Below are 20,526 nucleotides of genomic sequence, written 5' to 3'. Positions count from 1 at the left end.
ATTGTTTTATTTTATTTAAATGTTTGAGGTACTTTTTGTAATTTAAAAAGTTATTAAAGTTACTGAGTGGACAACACTAAAGTTTCTTTATATTTTTAACATGTTTCTCGTGCAATTAAAATATCGTGATAATACCGTATACCGTGATAAAAGCTCAATCAATTAATCGCAGCATGAAAATTTGATACCGGCACATGCCTAGTTGACTTACCATTGAAATCACTCACGCCACTCACGCCAGACACTATTCGCGTTTGGTGTGAATGCAGCATGTGTAAATGCAAAATATAGACCTGACACTTTCTATATAAGGTGTTTGTCGTTCATTTTATTACTAGCTTCTCAGATTATTCACTCACAGACTTTCTACATAAATTCACAGTGCTTGGAACTATTTTATATTTAAAATTCTATGTTTTATGATCGGTCCTGACAGTGATTATTTTTTTATTTCATGAATAAATAGGCCACCACCAAAGACCAGACCCAAGAAAAACCTTGCAAGAGCGTTTTAAACATTTGAACACTGTCTTGAGGTGTGGTAACCGTAATAATGGCCTGGAGTCAATTATTCTGCTTATACTAGACAACAATGCACACAAGGTGAAACAGTCACTAAGCTTTGCATTACCATCTCATTTTTCAAATAATTAAACGGCACATCATTATTTATTTTTTACAACGATCTGATCAAAAGTGGTTAGCCTATACGCATTACCATTTCCACCTGAAATTAACATGGTTGTTAACCCTCTGGGGTCGGCAAACGCGCGGGCGCGTTTTGCTGGGGTTTTTTTTACATAGCAGCAACATAGACTTAAAATACTCCGTCATTTACGGTCATACAGACTTAAGAAATATGAAAAAAGAATCTGTGAGATGTCTACTTTTGTATGTGTCCACTTACAATCAAAACAAAACATTGTGCTTTTGTAAAATAAAGAAATTAAACAGGGTGTGCTTTCTGCCTCTCCGTCTCATGAACTTTTTTTTCTTGAGCACGTCTCTAAACAAACAAAACTCAGCTATACTTGTCACACATTTGAGCTCTATATCCTTATAAACATTTAAGTGTGTACTTTTAAATGACCTGATTCAAAAAGAAAACAAATATTCTCTGTTTAATTAATTTGTATAAAACCAACAAGATAAAGTTTCTCAAACCCTTGCTCATTAGTTTAAATGTGACCACACCCACACGCGCAAAATATATTGACATGCAAATATTCCACGCATCACGCGAACGCGCTCATTACCTCAAAAACAATGCATCGAACTTCATCAATCCTCTGCTGTCGTCGAGTTTGGAAGACACGCTGTGAGATTACATTGGATTTACATCAGAAGAACAACGCGATTTGAAGACAGGAAAGATTTTTAGGTAAGAAATAATTCTGAATTATATTAGTTGGTGTTAGTTGCATAAACTTCACATTGCAGTCGAACTGTTGCTCGATGCTTCAGTGAATGTTCTCTGCACGCGCTGTGTTTGAGTCAGTCGCGCTGTGTGTTTGAAATAGAGGATGGATACCCGAGCCCATATCAGCGCGAGGCATTGAACATTTTACATTTAAAACAGCTTATGTAGGTAGCCAATGTGCCTGATGCTTTCACTTGATGCAAACGTTCGTTTTTGTGATTAAAATACATGTAAAATATTACCATAACCTGTCTTCCGGTGAGCGGAAATTTGTTTATATAGCCGTGACAACGAAACACGTGCATGTGCGCCTGTGTAATTGCGCTTGTTGCTCCGTGCGCGCTGATGCGCTCATCTGTTGACATTTCAGAATGCCTTCCTACAGTTGCTTAATAAAAGGGGCTTTCCACACAAACAAACGTACATGCGTCATTAGTATGAGAAAAAAAAAAATTTAACTGCTGGGCTTGGACAGAGAAATTCGGCCCGATCCGCAAAACGCACCAAACATAGGCTTCATGGTTTTACTCCAATCTCATTTCATAACGTCATATCGATTGTAAACATTTGAAGTAATCAATATATTTTTCTCTAGTGTAGTGTTACTGAAGTGTTCCTTTTTAACGATACCTGCTATACTATTGTTATTTTATGCAGCCCTGCATCTACAAGGCACAACAAACCTGGTGTTCATTATATGTGTGTGTGTATTTTGTACATTTTAAAAAGCAATTTTAACCAGAACAAATCTAAAATGTAGGCTATTCCCAAAATCATGCAGCCCTAGTTTCTCTTGATATCAGCATGTTCACAGCTTTTTTTTATTTAATTTGTTTAGGTACCAGTCCTGCTGACTTCAACATGAGCAGAACATGGTAAAGTGAAAAATCAAACATCTTGGAAATGACAGGTATGTACTATGTTTCAGGAATGGCAAAGGTGTGTGACTGGTTAAGTCTCTGCCTTTAGTTCAGTGAGTTAAATAATGTGCTTTTTTTGCTATTTGTTGTGTATCTTTGGATTGTTGTGTTGTAAATAAATCCAAACAATCAAAAAGCCATTCTTTTTTAAATCTCCTCATTCTTTGTCCTACTCGCATAAAGCTTTCTTACACAAGACATGTCTTACAAATTTTAAATCAATATATTGTCTTATCTGAATGAGTATTCAGGATGATTTTCACATAGTTTGAGCAAATATTCTAGGCTACGTGATACAATTTTCAAAAGTCTTGTGAAGAAATAATCAGTTTGGTTTCATGACCTTATTTCAGTGACTGTTTTTTGTCATTTTCACAAACCACACATAAATGTTATTATCTCAAATCTACAAAATTTTACATACATGCTACTGACATATTATTGTAGCAGAGTTTGTGCTGAATGCAGTGTAATAAGACTTTAGCCATGAAAATGTCACAAGTAACAGAAATAAGCTCAAATGTCAGAGCATGTCAGAACACCTCCAGGACCCAGAAAACCCCTCAGACACCGGGGGGTTAAATGGGTCTTCTGTGACCACTTAGTGTGACACTCCCCTCTTATTTTGTTGCGTGTGGCGCACGCAGTGGTGGAAAGAGTACTAACAAATTGCACTTAAGTAAAATTATTGCTACTTAAGTAATTGTATTGAAAAATAATATGACTCAAGTAAGAGTAAATAAGTAGTTTGCTTTAAAACTACGTTAGAAAGTACTTTAGTATTATTTTTCAATTTTTACCCAAAATGGGGAGATGATAGTGATATGTAGCGTTCGGTTTCATTCAATCCGTTTCATTCATACTGGAAGCCCAGTACTGATTCATCCCTCAAGCAGAAAGTCCACAAGTGAGATTCATAGAAGTATTAAACTTATGACATTTCAGGAAATGCCTTATATGGATATAACAACATGCAAATATAGACGTTTTGACTGATGAAACATGAAGACAAACAGATGATAGTGATAATATATCTGTGTTCATCAAGCCATCTCAGGTATTTTCATAAGAATGACGCATGTTTTTAAAGGGTTAGTTCTTCACCCAAAAATTTAAATTAACCCATGATTTACTCACCCTCAAGTCATCCTAGGTGTATATGACATTCTTCTTTCAGACGAAAACAATCAGTTATATTAAAAAAAATGTCCTGGCTCTTCCCAGCTTTATAATGCCAGTGAATGGCTGGAGAAAATTTTAAACCCAAAAAAGTGCATTCCTCCATGATAAAAGTGCTCCACTTTTACTCCAAGGGGTTAATATAGGCCTTCTGGAGTGAAGCCATGCGTTTGTGTAAGGAAATACCTATATTTAAAACTTTATAAACTATAAGTCACTAGCTTCAGCCAGACGGACGTACACGTCGATTTACGGTAGAAGACAAATCCCTGACCCGACGCACAGCGTAACATGGAAGCTCAGAGAAAAGAGCAACAAAACACCAGTCACGAATTAGCAATTTTGAAGAGAAATGTTTCTATTATTTCTATATAATAGAAGAGGAGCTTCAGTTTGTTGCACAGTCCTGTTTGTTTAAACCGCGAGAGGCGTCTAAGCTTACGATACTCCTACATCCTATTCCTACGTCATACACGCGTCACGGGTTACTCGTGGCGCAAGTCGTCTGGCGAAGTTAGCTATTTTAGATTAGAAGGTTATAAACTATAAACGTTTATTTTTTTTACAAAAACCCATGGCTTCACTTCCGAAGGCCTTTATTAACCCACTGGAGCCGTGTGGAGTAAAAAAATGTAAATAAAATAAATAAATAAAAATCACATTTTTTCCAGCGATTCACTACCATTATAAAGCTTGGAAGAGCCAAGAGATTTTTTTATATAACTTATTGTATTCGTCTGAAAGAAGAATGTCATATACACCTAGGATGACTTGAGGGTGAGTAAATCATTGGTTAATTTTATCTATCCCTTTAATGCAATGCTAATCAACATATTCTCACTGTGTTAAGCAACATGAAACCACAGAAGTAATTTCAAACACGACTGACATGTATTGTGATTTTTGAGCAAAACATGATATTAAACTGTAGTGTTTGACAGTATGTTAAGCAAACATACTAGCTTTTCCTGTTGTCAAGAGCGATTGTTTTATTACTAATTTTATAAAAGTAAGTCCAGGTAAGTTCATTTGAATGTTTTCATTTGAATCATTTCATAATTGAAAGCAGAGGAGGTCAGATAAAAAATAAATTGATATTTACAACAGTATGAATAAATTAAGTGGGGTATGGTTAAAGGATAATTCCGGTATTTAACACCTTGAGTCTATATTGTAGTTTGTTTTGGATGAAGAAGAGTGGTGGACAATTTTTTGACAATGGTTCCTCTCTCGAGTTTTTGACTATAAAAGAATTGGCCATGGACCCATTTAACATTGGAGTCAATGGCCATGTCGAAAATGTCATTAAAACAACCTTTAACATCAGTTTTCAAAACTGTGAAACTCACCGAGTGATTAGTGATGTTAGTTGATGTTCCAGAAACAAAAAGTGTTGCGAAATACAGTTTCTGTCATGTTTTATTCGTCATTTTGTAAAATCCCATTGAATTCTGTTGAAGGACTGAGTGCACGTTAATATAAATGCGCTACTGGAAACGGAAAGGGGGCTGTTTACATTTGGTCGATGTAGTCTTTTTGCTCGCTTCCGTTTCTCATAAGGCTAGCGAGCAGAGCAACTGTGCTCTGGGAGAGTAAGCGAAATAAACAAACAAAACCTTGAAAATATTGAAAGACGTGACCACTGACCAGTGCAATATGAAGTTGAACTCGACTGTGACCGTGAGTGTCCCGCGAGACAAACATCGGTTATCGCCATCAAGTGGTCGGGAGTGTGCTAACGCTTCAGATTCAAATATTGAGCGGAAATTACACGGTTGTGAAGTGTCTGAAAAAATAGTTCCACTATAGCAAAATAAACGGATTGGAATCATATATTGCGACGATATATTGTTTATAATCATCAACGAACACCACTAACCACTCGGTGAGTTTAACAGTTTTGTAAACGAACATTATTGGCTGTTTTAATGACATTTTCGGACATGGCCATTGACTCCAATGTTAAATGGGTCCATGGCCAATTCTATTATAGTCAAAAACTCGAGAGAGGAACCATTGTCAAAAAAATTGTGTCCACCACTCTTGTTCTTTCAAAACAAACTACAATATAGACTCAAGGTGTTAAATACCGGAATTATCCTTTAACACAGTTGTCTCAAACCGGTTCCACGGAGGGCCTAGTGTATGCAGGTTTTCTCTTTTACCTTGAACCAAACTGATTGAGTAGGTCACTAATTGGTTAAGATCTCCCCTCACCTGGTAGTCTAGGTCTTAATTGGGCACTAATTGAAGGGAAAGACCAAAAACCTCCATACACTAGGCCCTCCGTGGAACCGGTTTGAGAACTCTGCTTTAACATGTTCAAATAATTTCTCTTTAAAAAAAATTTTTTCGTTCTACCGAAAATGTGCTGGGAGCCCACTGTTGCTATAGTAACAAACTACACTTTTGCATGCATCTGATTGAAAGATAAATCATGCAATCTTATTTCTTTGAATTTTTTCAGCTTTGTACAAAGTTTGCTTCGTACATTTAGTTTAACTGTATTGTTAAAGAGAGTGAGCTTTACCATTTAATTGAACTGTGTGCATGCATTTTAGACACTTACATTGTTATTGCTCCGTCCATGCAATAAATGCGTCCATGTTATGAGTTTTTTTTTATTTACTTCAACTGCTCAGTGCTCTGGTATTATCAATGGGATGACCCATTTCAGGAGTTGCCATAATTCAAATTTAAAACCAGAATATGAGCATAGCTCACTTACATTCACTGAAATATTGAAACGTTAGCGTTACTGATTCAGAACACGAGCTCCAGTGATATGTGTGTCAAAGCGTGGTTTGAACGCCCCGCCCCCCAGCCGAACTGGAAGTTTTGATTGGTTTTGCACCCGAGTCAGATCTGTCTGTTATTGGCTGAAGCGCAGGGCTCCACCACAGTAGTTAGAAAAAAAGTGTCTGTCAAATGTCAGCTTGCCCTGTTGCTCCGTCAGCACCTTTGTCAAAGTACTTTGTACTTTTAGTGAAAATTAAATGTAGCGAAGTTGAATACATTATTTTTATTCTACTCAAGTAAGAGTAAAAGTACCACAATTTAATTATACTCAAGTAGAAAAAAAATTTGAATAATATACTCAAGTACTGTAACGAAAATATTTGTAATTAGTAAATTTGCACCTCTGGGCGCACGAGTACTACCGAAAAAACTTTGCTTATGAGCGAGCAGTGAAGGCAGTTAAAGCAATTAACAGTGCAGCTTCGGCTGTAATCTGGGTGTTTTGGTTAAACAGCAAAGTTTGAAGCAGTTGTTTTCCTGTGCTTTCACAACACGTCCCAGAACGATCACCTGTTAGATGAGTGGGCAGTCAATTGACCTATGGCTAAGCCACGCCCCCTCCACTCACTCTGACAAACAGTCAACATTCGGTGACATGCGCTATGGCAGCTGTCACAGGAGGAGACATTTCACAGGAGGCAATTGATGATTTTTGGAGACAGAAAGATTATATATCATCTCGAAGTCACCAAAAAGGCCTTAACTACGCATTGGAGGGTTATATTAATAATTTTATTGTTGAGAAGGTCGATAAAATACTTCAGCTCCAGGCAAAAATTTACAGGTCAGTGTAAATATGATAAACCGCAAAAAAAAACACAAAGTTCCCCAGTTGTTTTGGTAGAAAGTTGTCTAAAATGTTGTGCTTCAATATGTAATTAATGGTTCATGATCAAATTAAATATGTACAGGTCTAAGTTGCATACGTTTCCAGGACAAGCCTTTTTACCATCTTTACCAAGAGTAGCCTACCTCTCCTCTTAGTATGGTGCTACAGTATTTACATAAATCATTCAGCACAACATTGCTAACATTTGTTATCTCGGTTATTTACAGGTATGTTAATGAAGCTAAGTGACGATGTACAATGCAGCTAGAAGCTAACGTTAACGTTATCTAATGTTAGGCTAACGTTACATTAGAGATGTTAAAGATAACGTTCAAATACGTTGTTGACTTTCCTTAGAACAGATCATGGACTTAAACTCATCCTTGTTTAATTTATCCACGTGGTGGTGTTGTGGTCTACCGCATAACTTAATCCAGAGCAGACACTTATCTCGGTTGAAATGTGGCTTGGGAAAGGGTAAAAAATACACACCGTTGCCCAGCCTCTCGGGATACCTAGTGTCGGAGTTGCATGTACCCCATCATGCACACCGTTTGACCATTTTAAACTTAAAATGACAAGAAAAAAAACATAAAAACTAATGAAAACTGACTAACTGCAATGCATTTCAATGGACGTGGAAGCAGAGAATGTCCGAGTGTATTGAGTTAGCTATGCGCACTGTGATTGGCTCATCACGTTTGGGGGCGTGGCTTAGCCATAGGTCAATTGGTGGCTAGAGTGCGGATCGGGCCGACTTTTTCAGTCCGAGCCCGGCCCGCGTCCGACAGAGCAGTAACCGAACCCGACCCGAGCCCGACAGGCACAAAGATATTTATGTTCGAGCCCGACCCGAGCCCGACAGTTAAAATCCCTTTTTTTTTTCATACTAATGACAATTGTACGTTTGTTTGTGTGGAAAGCCCGCTTTTATTAAGCAACTGTAGGAAGGCAATCGGAAATGTCAACAGGACAAGCGCATCAGCGCGCGGAGCAACAAGCGCTCTTAACACCTGGCGCGCGCACATTATGCACGCGTTTCGTTGTCACGGCTACATAAACAAATGTCCGCACACAGGAAGACGGATGTTATGGTAATATTTTACATGTATTTTAATCACAAAAACGAACGTTTGCATCAAGTGAAAGCATCAGGCACATCGGCTACCTACATAAGCTGTTTTAAATTTAAAATGTTCAATGCCTTATCGCGCTGATGTGACCGAGCCCGACCCGAACCCGAACATCATTTCTAAATATCTGTCCGAACCCGGCCCGGCCCGTCGGGTACTGGCGGGTCCCGTCGGGCTCGGGTCGGGTATCCATCCTCTATTGGTGGCCCTTCACTACATTCCAGGACGCATACACGACAAATGAGCTTGTACACTACACAAAGCGATATTTTTGACTGCATTTCCTTCATTACCAAAAGATTAGTGGTTCTGCATTTTTTCCTTTGATACCTTATTTTAAAACGCCAGTTTCTTTCAAAGTTTAGAATGTCTACATGTTTTTCACAGTGTAACTATTCTTCTGTTTCAGTCAAGTGACTTTGTTCGTCCGAAATACAGAGATAAATTGTCCATGAATGTTAAATTCAGTAAAATTGTTTGGTTACATTATTTTTAAGGTTTGTTGCTCACACAGCACATAGTGTGACTCAATTATTTTTATAGTTATATTTAATTATTAATAATAACATTGCACTTTTTTTTAAATAGTATAATCAAACTATTTAATAATTTGTTTATTTTGTTATATTTTTAAAATACAAAATTAGTATTAAATAAAAATAAAATTATTTTTATAGTACACTTAAATAGTAAATACATGTAACAAGTACTCTGTAATATAAAGAGTTATCAAATGTTTATATGTATGAAGAATGTGTGATCTCTGAACCTGCAGGATGATGTCATAGAGTCGTATAAGATCCTGTGGTCGTGGTCCTCTTTTGTTCTCATCAGTCTGTGGCTCCTTCAGTTTAGCTTGAAGCGCATGAGCCATGCTCTCATTCCTCTTCACCAAAGTCCACAGCTTGATATATGTCAGGTAGCTGCATGCATACATGTATAAATACAGGCATGCATGATTGTCAAGCATCACAGCAAAGTATGTTTTTCATCAGCGGTCATTAACTTGTGCAGCCATCATACTCACCTGTGCAGATATTGCAGATTAGACACTTTGCCACTCTCAGCACCTTCTGTTGCTCTTTCTCGCTGCTTCTGTTGAGGCAAAAAAAAAAAAAAAAAAAGTTAAAAAAAAATGGCTTTATGTTTTTTATGTTTAGGTTTGAGATGTCAGTGTTTTGATTAATTACCTAGATTGTGGCTTCCAGCCACAGTTTTATAATGGACAGAAAATAGTTTCACAATATAAAAGATCTCCAACGTGTTTTACAATTTTTTCATTGAGATGGGATTCTCTCAAACAAACAAAATTGAAAATGTTGTGCTGGGTTTAAGAGCAAAGATGGTAAGATGGGGCTGCACAAGTAAAAATCAAATCCACTATTGAAAAGCCTATTCTAATGACGTATTAATGTAAACAGGTCATATCATAAGTTTATGCAATCAAGTGAGAAAAAAAGTGTTAGTTTCTAGTGTTAGTTTTAAATTGAACACTTATTATAATGAATGGGTTAATGAATGAATTGAGGTATATCATTCAATTTGATTTAATGGCATTTCTATTATGACATGTTCAATTAAAATATGGGCAATTAAATAGGTAAACATTCATAGAATAATTTTACCTTTCAGATAAATCTCTTTTACTAGGATTCAATTTTACCTTTCAGTTAAATCTTTTTTTCTAGGAGTCAATTATTCAACTAAATTGCCAAAATAAAATTAGATCAAATTGTTGATTTAGTATTTTACATTAATGACAAATATATAAATATGAATGAGAAATATAATCATAAGTAATTTATACATTCTGTAAAAGTTTATTCAGTGGGGGCTCCTTACCCCAGGTAGGGGGCCATCTTACCCCTCTTTTAATATTTAACATTTTGTATTATAATACCTTAATTAGCAAATGTTTCTATTTCTTTCCAATAACAACACGATGATCATCATCCAGCACATGCTTAACATATATCTAAAAGCTAGTTTAAAAGTAAACCCACATTATGTTACCATATACACACACACACTAATGCATCAATCAGACAATGAACATGCAATGCATATAGTCAAGTTATTATTGCTCAAATCACACTTGAAGTGTAGGAGGTGTCAGTAGTGCGTCTCACCACATCAGTCCTGATCTCCTCTCTGACCGCCTGGATGGTGTCTCTGCACTCTGCCAGAAGGCTTTCATATAGGTGCTCCTTTGTTTCTTCATTATCTGCCTGTGAACAGTAAGAGACTAAAAAGTCAGGATACCTGCATTCACTGTGTATTTTGTGCATAACTGTACAGTGAACACCTTTTTTAAATTGCATGTGCTCTATAGCTATAAAAGTGTCTTTACATTAAAGCTTTTGGTGCATACATGTGCATGTGATTTTAGGTTCATTTGGTTTGGTGGGAAAGGTTTCCTGAACTTAAGTGCACAGGATTGTCTAACAAGATGCATAGTCCAGTAGTGATCAACACGGTGGATTGGTGTACTTGTAAACTATGATCTCAATAGAGAGAGAGTTGTCCTAACTCAAATGCCAAGTGTCATAGTTAGCAGTTACTAGGAGTAGATTTTTTTTGTGGGTTAGGGTTAGGGGTTTTTTTTGGGGGGGGGGGGGGGGATTTGATATAAGATTTAAAAAACAAATATTTAAATCTTGCCGATTTAAATATTTGTAAGGTTTTAAACTAATCAAGTGATGCAAAAAAAAATGCAGTGCACACACACTCAAAGCATGCACAAGTTTCCGACAGAGACAGAGAGCAGATACATGGGCACATTTCAAATGGCACACAGATAAGACAACACATATATCCATAACTAGGGATGGGTATCGTTAAAGGAGAACTCCGGTCAATTTTAACATTTATTAGGCTCCAAAAAAATAACTTAATTTAAGTGAACTTAAAACAATCTATACATAACCCCATAATAAATGTTATATTTACCTGTGCCCTTTTTCTCACAACTCTTTACATTAAAGACTTTAACTCATTTAAAGGGGTCATGACATGAGAAACCAAATTTGCCTTGATCTTTTGGTATATAAGAGGTCTTTGTACCATTAAAACGTCCTGCAAGTTTCATAGCTTAAGACTTCCTCCCAAGCGGCAACCTCCCTGTCTCTCTCTTGAAACCAACACGGAAGTGAATTAAACGCAATTCATCGACTGGCCGCTTGAGGCTGGCTGCAGAAGGGAGTCAAATCTGTATCTCCCCCATGTTAAAATGCCCAACTTTACAGCAGAAGGAAACCTGTTTCAGCCTGGTTCTCTCTGTGGCTTTGGTCTATACAGCTAATTTTGCCCTTCATAACAACTGTGAGGGGGGTGCATTTTTTTATAACTTACCCGTTTAGTTGATTAATATTTAAAGTTCTGCAAAATTAAGGGTGTGTCCACTTTTGAGTGACAGGTGGATTCCCGCTGATGTAAATGCTAGCCGGTTAGCCGTCACTTCACCTCAGCAAATTCCAGCTGCTGAACTTGCCATCTCTGCCGTGTTTGTGCTTTTTTTATTTCATATAATTTAATACACCCATTACTTCGCCCACGGCTTTGGATTCCGTCGTTGTCGTCGAGTGTCGTTCGAGAGTAAAACCAGCGCTGTATTCCAGTTGTTCTCCTCTGTGAACATGCACTAATCAATGGATGTCTGACAATTTCATTGCTTTTTGGAGTTTTCAGATTTAAAAACGCCTATAGATATAAAGGCTACACTCGTTCTGCGGTGCCGTTGCTCTGGAACAGATTATAACATGCATGTGGCATCAGATGAAATCCTGCAGGTCGGTGCTTCTCCGTCCATGCAATAAATGCACATCCTTGAATGAGCGCGGATTTCTAGCGCATTTACCGTTACTTGAACCTCATAGGTAATACATGTATGTTTTGACCCATTTGAGAGTTGAGATGCGGCCAAAATCAGAATTTAAAATGGACTGAATAATAAAGCTCTCTACGAACTTGACGAGCGATGCCGCGCTGACGGACCATAGACTGTAAACAAGAGTGACTGACATGTATGCACATAATCACGGTCACACACACTAATTACTGTAATATTGTAAAGTTACTGCATAATACATTTTCAACTAGCAGAATAGCTGTACAGAATCACGATACACAGTCTCACTTGTAGCTATGTCTTTTAATTATTATAATATTTCGAAGGGCAGAAACAGGACCTTTTAATTTGCATTCTGATTTTAATCATCCACTGTCAGTGTCACTTTAGCGCGAGCCCCTGTGCAGTCGCAGACTTGGTACTGTGAGTAGCATATAGCATTAGCTCCCAAGCCTGAGCTAACCATGAGGCTAACTCGTTCCGCTAGGTGGGCGTGGTTTCAGATAGCCAGGCTCCTCAGCTCCGCCTCTTTGCCCATATTCTGTTATCCGGGAGTGACGAGCGGTGACGCGAGGCCAAGATGGCGCCGGCCGGCTCCGCCCACTTTAGGCTTCAAAAATGCTCTTCAGAAACCTACGGGTGACGTCACGGACACTACATCCATATTTTTTTTACAGTCTATGCTTCCTCCCCATTATTAACAAATCATTTATTTAATCAAGCTCTAAATACAGCTCGTTCTGGATCCATGGTAAGAAGTGACGTACCAGCGTTTGCATATGACCGCCTCCAGCGCAAGACAGCTACGCTTTAAGCGCAAGACAACTACGCTCATTTCGTATCATTGTCGCGCCCGCGCACTGCGCGCCTCACAACTGTTCAGTCGACGGACAGCGAGTGGGTCTGTGTACAGGGAAATTACGATGCCGCAGATGTGCTGTTCCTGGCTGTGGACAAACAACATCTTTGAATACGCTGCGAAAGATCCAGACGTCAGGGAAAAATGGATGCACTTTATTTTTTGCGGACGTCTCAGTCACGGCAGTGTTAGTTTAAGCGTTGACTGTTTTGAGAACAAATCCCAAAATGATGCTGGCTTTACCAGAAAACTGTTGCTCAAAGATAAGTACGTGCCGACTATTCTGGGCTCAACAACGACGACGCAAACTAAGTAATGTATTTAAAACTTTAAACTACTTTTTAAATACGCTGAATCCACAAATGTTCTGGCTGGGGGCGTTAATAATTGATGTATAGGCACTGACGTTAGCCAATCATAACAGTGGGCGTTAACACTGAACTCTTAAAGGGGAAACACCCCCAAAACAGACTGTTTGAATCAGAGGATGAGAAACAGGGTGGGAAAAGGTCATAAATCACTACATTTTAAAAGTTTTTTGTAAAAAAAACTATAGTAATACTATAATTGCACCTAAGGGAACATAATAATAAAATTAAAAAAACATGTCATGACCCCTTTAAGATACTCAACAAAATGGAAATTTTGGCATAATTGTTTGTTATTATTGGTTCAAGCGCGAAAGGGAAGTCTATTCTGGCGCACGTCGTTCTCTGCGTTGTGTGTGTCAGCAGGACATTCACAGACAGCGCGTTCTCTTGTCATGTCGCGCTTGAATGGTTTAAAAGCATTTGTATGAAAAGGAATATGATCATATAATGTAACGCTAGCCAAAGGATGACAGAAAAAAAACGGATGTTGCCGTGGCGAGATGAGAAAAATCTCAACATCTCATCTAAACAGGTCATGTGACAAACCAACCGATCAGCTTTGGCCTTTCCGTAACATGGAAAGCTCGGCCGAAAAGCTGATCATAGCTGTACAGGGCGGCTTTTTATTTCTCATCTCCATAAATATATCTAGTAGTAAGCTAATGCAAGGGCTAGAAATCAATTAATAATTTACTGATACTTCCTCGTCATCATGGAGAGCGCAGTTCGGACCGCTTTCTCCTTTACACAAGCGCTTGCTCTCCCGTGGTGTCTGTCATTGCTATGAAACCATGAACAGAGGTGCGCCTACATTTGAAATAACAAATTTGCACCCACACAAAAAAAGAAAAAAAAAAGAAAAAAGAAAATCGCTATGGCCCCTTATGGCAACGTGACATGAGCCTAATATTAGCGAAAATATTTCCATATGTGGCTTTTTCCTCCTTTCTTGTCAACAAGTGGATTTAGAGCCACCGCAGCCAGCTAATCAGCCATTAGCAGCGCAGCCAGTCGCCATGTCTCAGTGTTTTTAGGTGTGTAGAATGAAGTGAATGTCGTGATATTACTGATCGTGAAGATTTTGCAGCGGCGCTGAAAATCCAATCGGTCTTTGTCAGACACGTGGGTTTGTTGTGTGTGACGTCACCTGACAAAGACCAATACATTGTACGGGAAACACTGAATTGTACATCACAACTAAAACACCAGCATAACAACTGTATGAGTAAACTAGATAAAATTATAAACCTCCAGAGTCTAAGAGGGCAAAATATGTTGAGAATGAAAGACAAGCATCAACGCAAATAACGTAAAAAAAAAAATAAAATAAAAAGTTTCTGGAGCATTCCTGTTGTAGCAGAGACTAAGCAAATTAAATACCAAATCCAAATGACATAAGAGCATGGGCTTTTGAAATTTCTTTCCATAAATAAATAAAATCATAATAAAAGTATAATTAAGAAGCAATCAGATTTCTGTGGGATAAGCATAGAAAATGTAATGTTAATTTAATGTTACTTCTACAAAATGAACTTTAGAACACCACGAGAAACAAACATAAGCACACGCCCACATAGAGACTGTGGTCACACCTAACCAACACCTTGCATGACTAACTGCAACAGGGTAAACCAGAATTTCTGTGAAAGCGAGACTGTGAATCTAAAAGAAAAAAACTAGGAGAGCAGTCCCTAAGAATGGTTATTCTATACAGAATGCAGTCTGGTTAAGATGGGACAACATGCCACAGATGTGAGCATGCTCATGGGTGAGGTGTGCCTAGGTGGGGAAGATATCAATAACTAGAACCATTAGGGCTAGGAATGTTTTGGTACCACCCCATTTGATTCAAAACTATTCTTGAGGTTATGATTTGATTCAAAACCAATTACGATTTTGAATAAAATTTCGATTCGATATACATGCAAAGATTTGATAGTAGTTTACCGGTTTGTGTAACTTCTTATTTGACTGCGGTAGACAGTTTAGAAGAAAGTCTATAAGAAAAAAATTTTGTATCACTATTTTTAAACCTTGACAATTATTTAGTTTTTCCTTCCCATTTTAGGCTGCGTTTACACGGAAACGATCTGAAGAGAAAACGCAAAAGTGGCGTTGCGTTATCACTTTTTATTCTGCGTTTAGACGAGCGTTATGGGGGGGAAATCTGCGTGCATATGGTGACGCAAAAGTGTGTGAAATTCAATGTAGTATGCACTCCAGGTGGCTAAATGGCAATGTGAAGCACTGAAAGAGACACTAACACTGTTTTTCATGTTTAATACGGTAAAGCTGCTGCTTTAACCATAGATATACATAATAAAGGCTAGATCTCTTATGGCGGAGTCTCGAACGGCATCACCCGGTGGCCATCTTGTCACAGGGAAGCTTTCTGTAAGGCGAGTGATCTGCACGAACACAAATACTCTTATCTCGCTGAAATCTTGACGGATTTACAAACGGTTTGGTTTCTTACAAACGTTATTAACATGGCTTAATTCTGGATGCTTGAACATGTTTAAATATATAATATTTATCACACCGGCGTGATTTGCGTGATTTTTTTCACATAGCAGCTAAATAGACTTAAAACACTCCATCATTTATGGTCATACAGACTTAATAAAATATGAAAAAAATAATCTGTGAGATGTCTACTTTGTGTGTCCACTTACAATCAAAACAAAATGTTGTGCTTTTGTAAAATAAAGAAATTAAACAGGCTGTGCTTTCTGCCTCTCCGTCTCGTGAACTTTTTCTTGAGCACGTCTCTAAACAAACAAAACTCAGCGAATACTTGTCACATTTATGAGCTATACATCTTTTTAAACATTTAAGTGTGTAGTTTTAAATTATCTGATTCAAAACGAAAACAAATATTCTATGTTAAGTAATTTGTATAAAACCAACAAGATATCCAGTTTCTCTAACCCTTGCTCAGTTTTAATGTGACCACACCCACACGCGCAAAACATAGACATGCAAATAGTCCATGCGTCGCGCAAACGTGCTCATTACCTCAAAAACAAAGCGCCGCCAAACTTTCAGTCCTCTGCTGTCATCGAGTTTGGAAGACACGCTGTGAGATTATTGGATTTACATCAGAAGAACGCGATTTGAAGACAAGAAAGATTTTAAGATAATAAATAATTCTGAATTATATTAGTGTTATTGTTGCATAAACTTCACATTGCCATTGAACAGTTGCTCGATGCTTCAGTGAATGTTCCCTGCACGCGCTGTGAGAGTTTGAGTCAGTCGCGCGACGTGCGTTTGAAAAGCAAAACGCACCATGATTTTACTCCAATCTCATTTCATAACATCATATCGATTGTAAACATTTGAAGTAACATATAATCAATATATTTTTCTCTAGCGTAGTGTTACTGAAGTGTTCATTTTTAACAATGCCTGCTATAGGCCTACTATTGTTATTATATTCAGCCCTGCTGGTATATGCCTACAAGGCACAACAAACCTGGTGTTCATTATATGTGTGTGTGTATTTTGTAAATTTCAAAAATCTATTTTAACCAGAACAAATCTAAAATGTATTCCCAAAATTATGCAGCCCTAGTTTCTCTTGATATCAGCATGTTCACATGTTTATTTATTTATTTTTAGTTACCAGTCCTGCTGACTTCAACATGAGCATGAGGAGGTAAAGTGAAAAAAATCAAACACCTTGGAAATGACAGGTATGTACTATGTTTCAGGAATGGCACAAAGGTGTGTGTGACTGGTTAAGTCTCTGTCTTTAGTTCAGTGTGTTAAATGTGCTTTTATTGCCATTTGTTGTGTATCTTTGGATTATGTTGTGTTGTAAATAAATCCAAACAATCAAAAAGCCATTCTTTTTCAAATCTCCTCATTCTTTGTGCAAGGTAATGTAATGATAGGACCTGAGAGCTCCTAATAGGGCCATTATGGGAAGGTCTTTGTTTCACACCTGAGAAAGACACTCAATATTCATGGGGTGGTTTACGCCTACTCGCATAAAACTTTCTTACGCAAGACATGTCTTACAAATTTTAAATCAACATATTGTCTTATCTGAATGAGTATTCAGGATGATTTTCACATAGTTTGAGCAAATATTCTAGGCTATGGGATACAATTTTCAAAAGTCTTGAAGAAATAATCAGTTTGGGTTTCATGACCTTATTTCAGTGACATGTCATTTTCACAAACCACGCATAAATGTTATTATCTCAAAACTACAAACTTTTACATACATGCTGCTGCCATATTATTGTAGCAGAGTTTGTGCTGAATACAGAGACATAGGACTTTAGCCATGAAAATGTCACAAGTAACAGAAATAAGCGCAAATGTTAGAGCATGTCAGAACAGCTCCAGGACCCAGAAAACCCCTCAGACCCCAGAGGGTTAATAGGCTAATATAAAATGTACTAGCCTAAAATGTATTCCCATTTTTGGGAATACAAAATGTAGTCCATGTTTGTTCGGGATTTGAACCCGTGTCATCCAAATGATCATAAGTTCTACCACTCGGCCATGAATTTACTCACTGAGAAACGCCCGGTTTCTCTAGCGTGTTCTCCAGAGAAGCACGTCTCTTCATTAGTCTAATTCCTCAATAGAATAGTAAAAAAATAATCAGCCTCATTGCACCTAATTTATTTATTATTATAATTTTTTTTAAATCACGCTGCTCCCAACGGGCAATAGGCTTATGTCGCCCACAGACATCTAGGCGTACAATATGAAATGAAGACTATATTGTTCTCGTCTCTATTTTAAAATTATGATTCTATTTTTCTGTCCTAAAAAAAAAATGTTTATAGTATTTCATCTTTACTGTTAATTGACATTAACCCCACTTACATTCCAAAATACGGCAATTGCTGCTGTTTTGCACAACGCCCCTTTGTGCCACCTGGCGGTCATTTCGCGAATGACTTTGAAATGCGACTGGATTTTTACCGCGGTAGTTTTGCCGTGGCGGCAATAGGCACTCTGGTTGACTACCTACTTTATAGTCCGGAAAATACAGTATATATATATATATATATATATATATATATATATATATATATATATATATATGTATACACACATACATGTATATGGAAAAGCTGATACAGACACAAAAGCTGTTTCTACATTTAAAGGGGACCTATTATGCCCCTTTTCAGAAGATGTAAAATAAATCACTGATGTCCCTAGAGTGTGTATGTGAAGTTTTAGCTCAAAATACCCAACAGATCATTTTTTACAGCATGTTTAAATTGTCACTTTTTGGTGCTCAGAAAAACGTGCTTTTATAGTGTGTGCCCTTTAAATGCAAATAGGCTGCTGCTGCACGGCACAGGGGGCGGAGCTTCATGAGCTCGCACTCAGTCTCAGGACAATTTCATCTCACGGAATGATGATATCAGAAACTCTCAGTAACGGTGTTCATTTCAATCCGGAGTCGGACAATAATGCCTACAGAGTCAGAATATATGCTGTATGGAGATGGAACAGGTATAGTTTAGTATGATTACGGTTATAACATATTTGTCATCTGCTTTTATGTATCCACTATTAATAGCCTACAAGCCTGCTGTTTCGGACCCGGTCCGAATGGTGATCAAAAATATACTGATGAGTTTAATAAAGTTTATTGTACATCACACAAAAGCTGAAGCGTCAGTTTTACTCCAGAAAATCACTGTAAGAGCCGAGTAAACAGGATAAGAAGTGCGCAAGTACTAGGGCTGCAACAACGAATCGATAAAAATCGATTATTAAAATAGTTGGCAACGAATTTCATTATCGATTCGTTGTGTCGCGCGTCACGGAGATGTAAAAAAATAATTGTGCGTATATTCTGTGCTATTGTTAAGCCCCACAAAAGGGACAAAAACATTATAAAGCATCATAAAGTTGTCGTGCACTATATGATAAGTGCTCTGAAGCCATTATATAATATAATGTGAGATAGAAATTTATATTTAAGTGATTAAATTCAAGATCACGTACACTTTTCCCTCCGCTGCGGCTGTCAGTCATTCTCCATTCAGCATCAAACAGCGCGTCGCGTTCGGTACGACGGTCAACACGATGAAAAACTCTCTCCAAGATGATTCAATGTTACTATAATTATACTTGATCTGTAGATAAAGGTCTATGGTTTTGCATTAAACAACTTTATCTTGCTGGACTTTATTGCTGCATCATGTTACGTTCTACTGGGTTTCTCTCAACACTGGAGTAGAGTCAGAGCACTAACTGTTCTTCACGCGCACAGTAACTGACATTTAAAACTGTTAAAAGAAAATGCTCAATAAACTATTGCATAGATAGATAGATACTGTTTAATACACTACGCATCAATAGCCTATGTCTTTCCTTTGTGATTTGAACTTTTCAATCCGGACTCGAAGCGCTGCGCGCTGTGACTCGTGTTGCTTCAAGCGCATCATTCTGCGCTCGCGATGCGCATAAGCGCTTTGTGCCGCACTGTATTGGGGCCTTTCATATCATAATACAGCGACGCAATGAACGATTATTAATAGCCTTTCTAGTTCTGTACTATCCATCATGTTGCTGCCTCATTAAACCGATGTGCTATACATTTAAAACATGTCTCAATTTTATAGTAGCCTAGGCTATAAAATTAATCTTTTTGATTTTTGTTATCTTGTTTTTCATGAATGTATTTTACAACAATACAAAGAGCAATGTGTAACGTTTTACCAAATTTAGTGTTACACTTATTCTAATATTTGTTCCTCACTAAATGTTTTTTCATGTTCAGATTTAATACAATTATTGTGCACTTGTGATTTTTCTAGACTAAATTGTATGCTTAATTATCCACTATTCTAGTTTATAATAGCATTTATGGTCTCTTTTTTTTAATGAAGTTGTCTGTATTAAGTAGATTGTGTTTAACACACAAAATAGTGATTATCAGTTCAACACACATAGTTATAGAAATTCTACTTGATTTAAAAAAAAACTGCCCTGGTATCGGATTGGTATGGGTCGATACTCAGAATTTTTTGCATCGGATCGGATCGGTTCTGAAAAAATGGTATCGGTGCATCCCTATCAAGGAGCGACCTGTTTGTGCACTTTCTGAAGATTTTTTTGCACTGTGAATTTGCACTGTCAGTTCTGTTTTTGAATAAAGGGTTGGGAATGAATGCTTTTTTAAA

The 20,526-nt window shown here is 37.5% G+C and overlaps 1 protein-coding gene across 1 annotated transcript in view; it reads right to left on the bottom strand.

The window, feature by feature from the left end:
• srp68 (signal recognition particle 68) overlaps window positions 1-20,526 on the bottom strand; it is a 41,114-nt gene that overhangs the window by 4,832 nt on the left and 15,756 nt on the right. The window contains exons 9-11 of the mRNA XM_079629116.1: window positions 10,410-10,508; window positions 9,308-9,375; window positions 9,050-9,203 (exon numbers count right to left, since the gene is read on the bottom strand). Coding sequence (XP_079485242.1) covers window positions 9,050-9,203; window positions 9,308-9,375; window positions 10,410-10,508 — 321 coding nt within the window. The remainder of the gene's footprint in view (window positions 1-9,049; window positions 9,204-9,307; window positions 9,376-10,409; window positions 10,509-20,526) is intronic.

This window comes from Phoxinus phoxinus (genome assembly GCF_949152265.1).
Source record: "Phoxinus phoxinus genome assembly, chromosome: 11".
NCBI lineage: Eukaryota > Metazoa > Chordata > Actinopteri > Cypriniformes > Leuciscidae > Phoxinus > Phoxinus phoxinus.
This window is presented reverse-complemented; position numbering and strand designations above follow the sequence as displayed.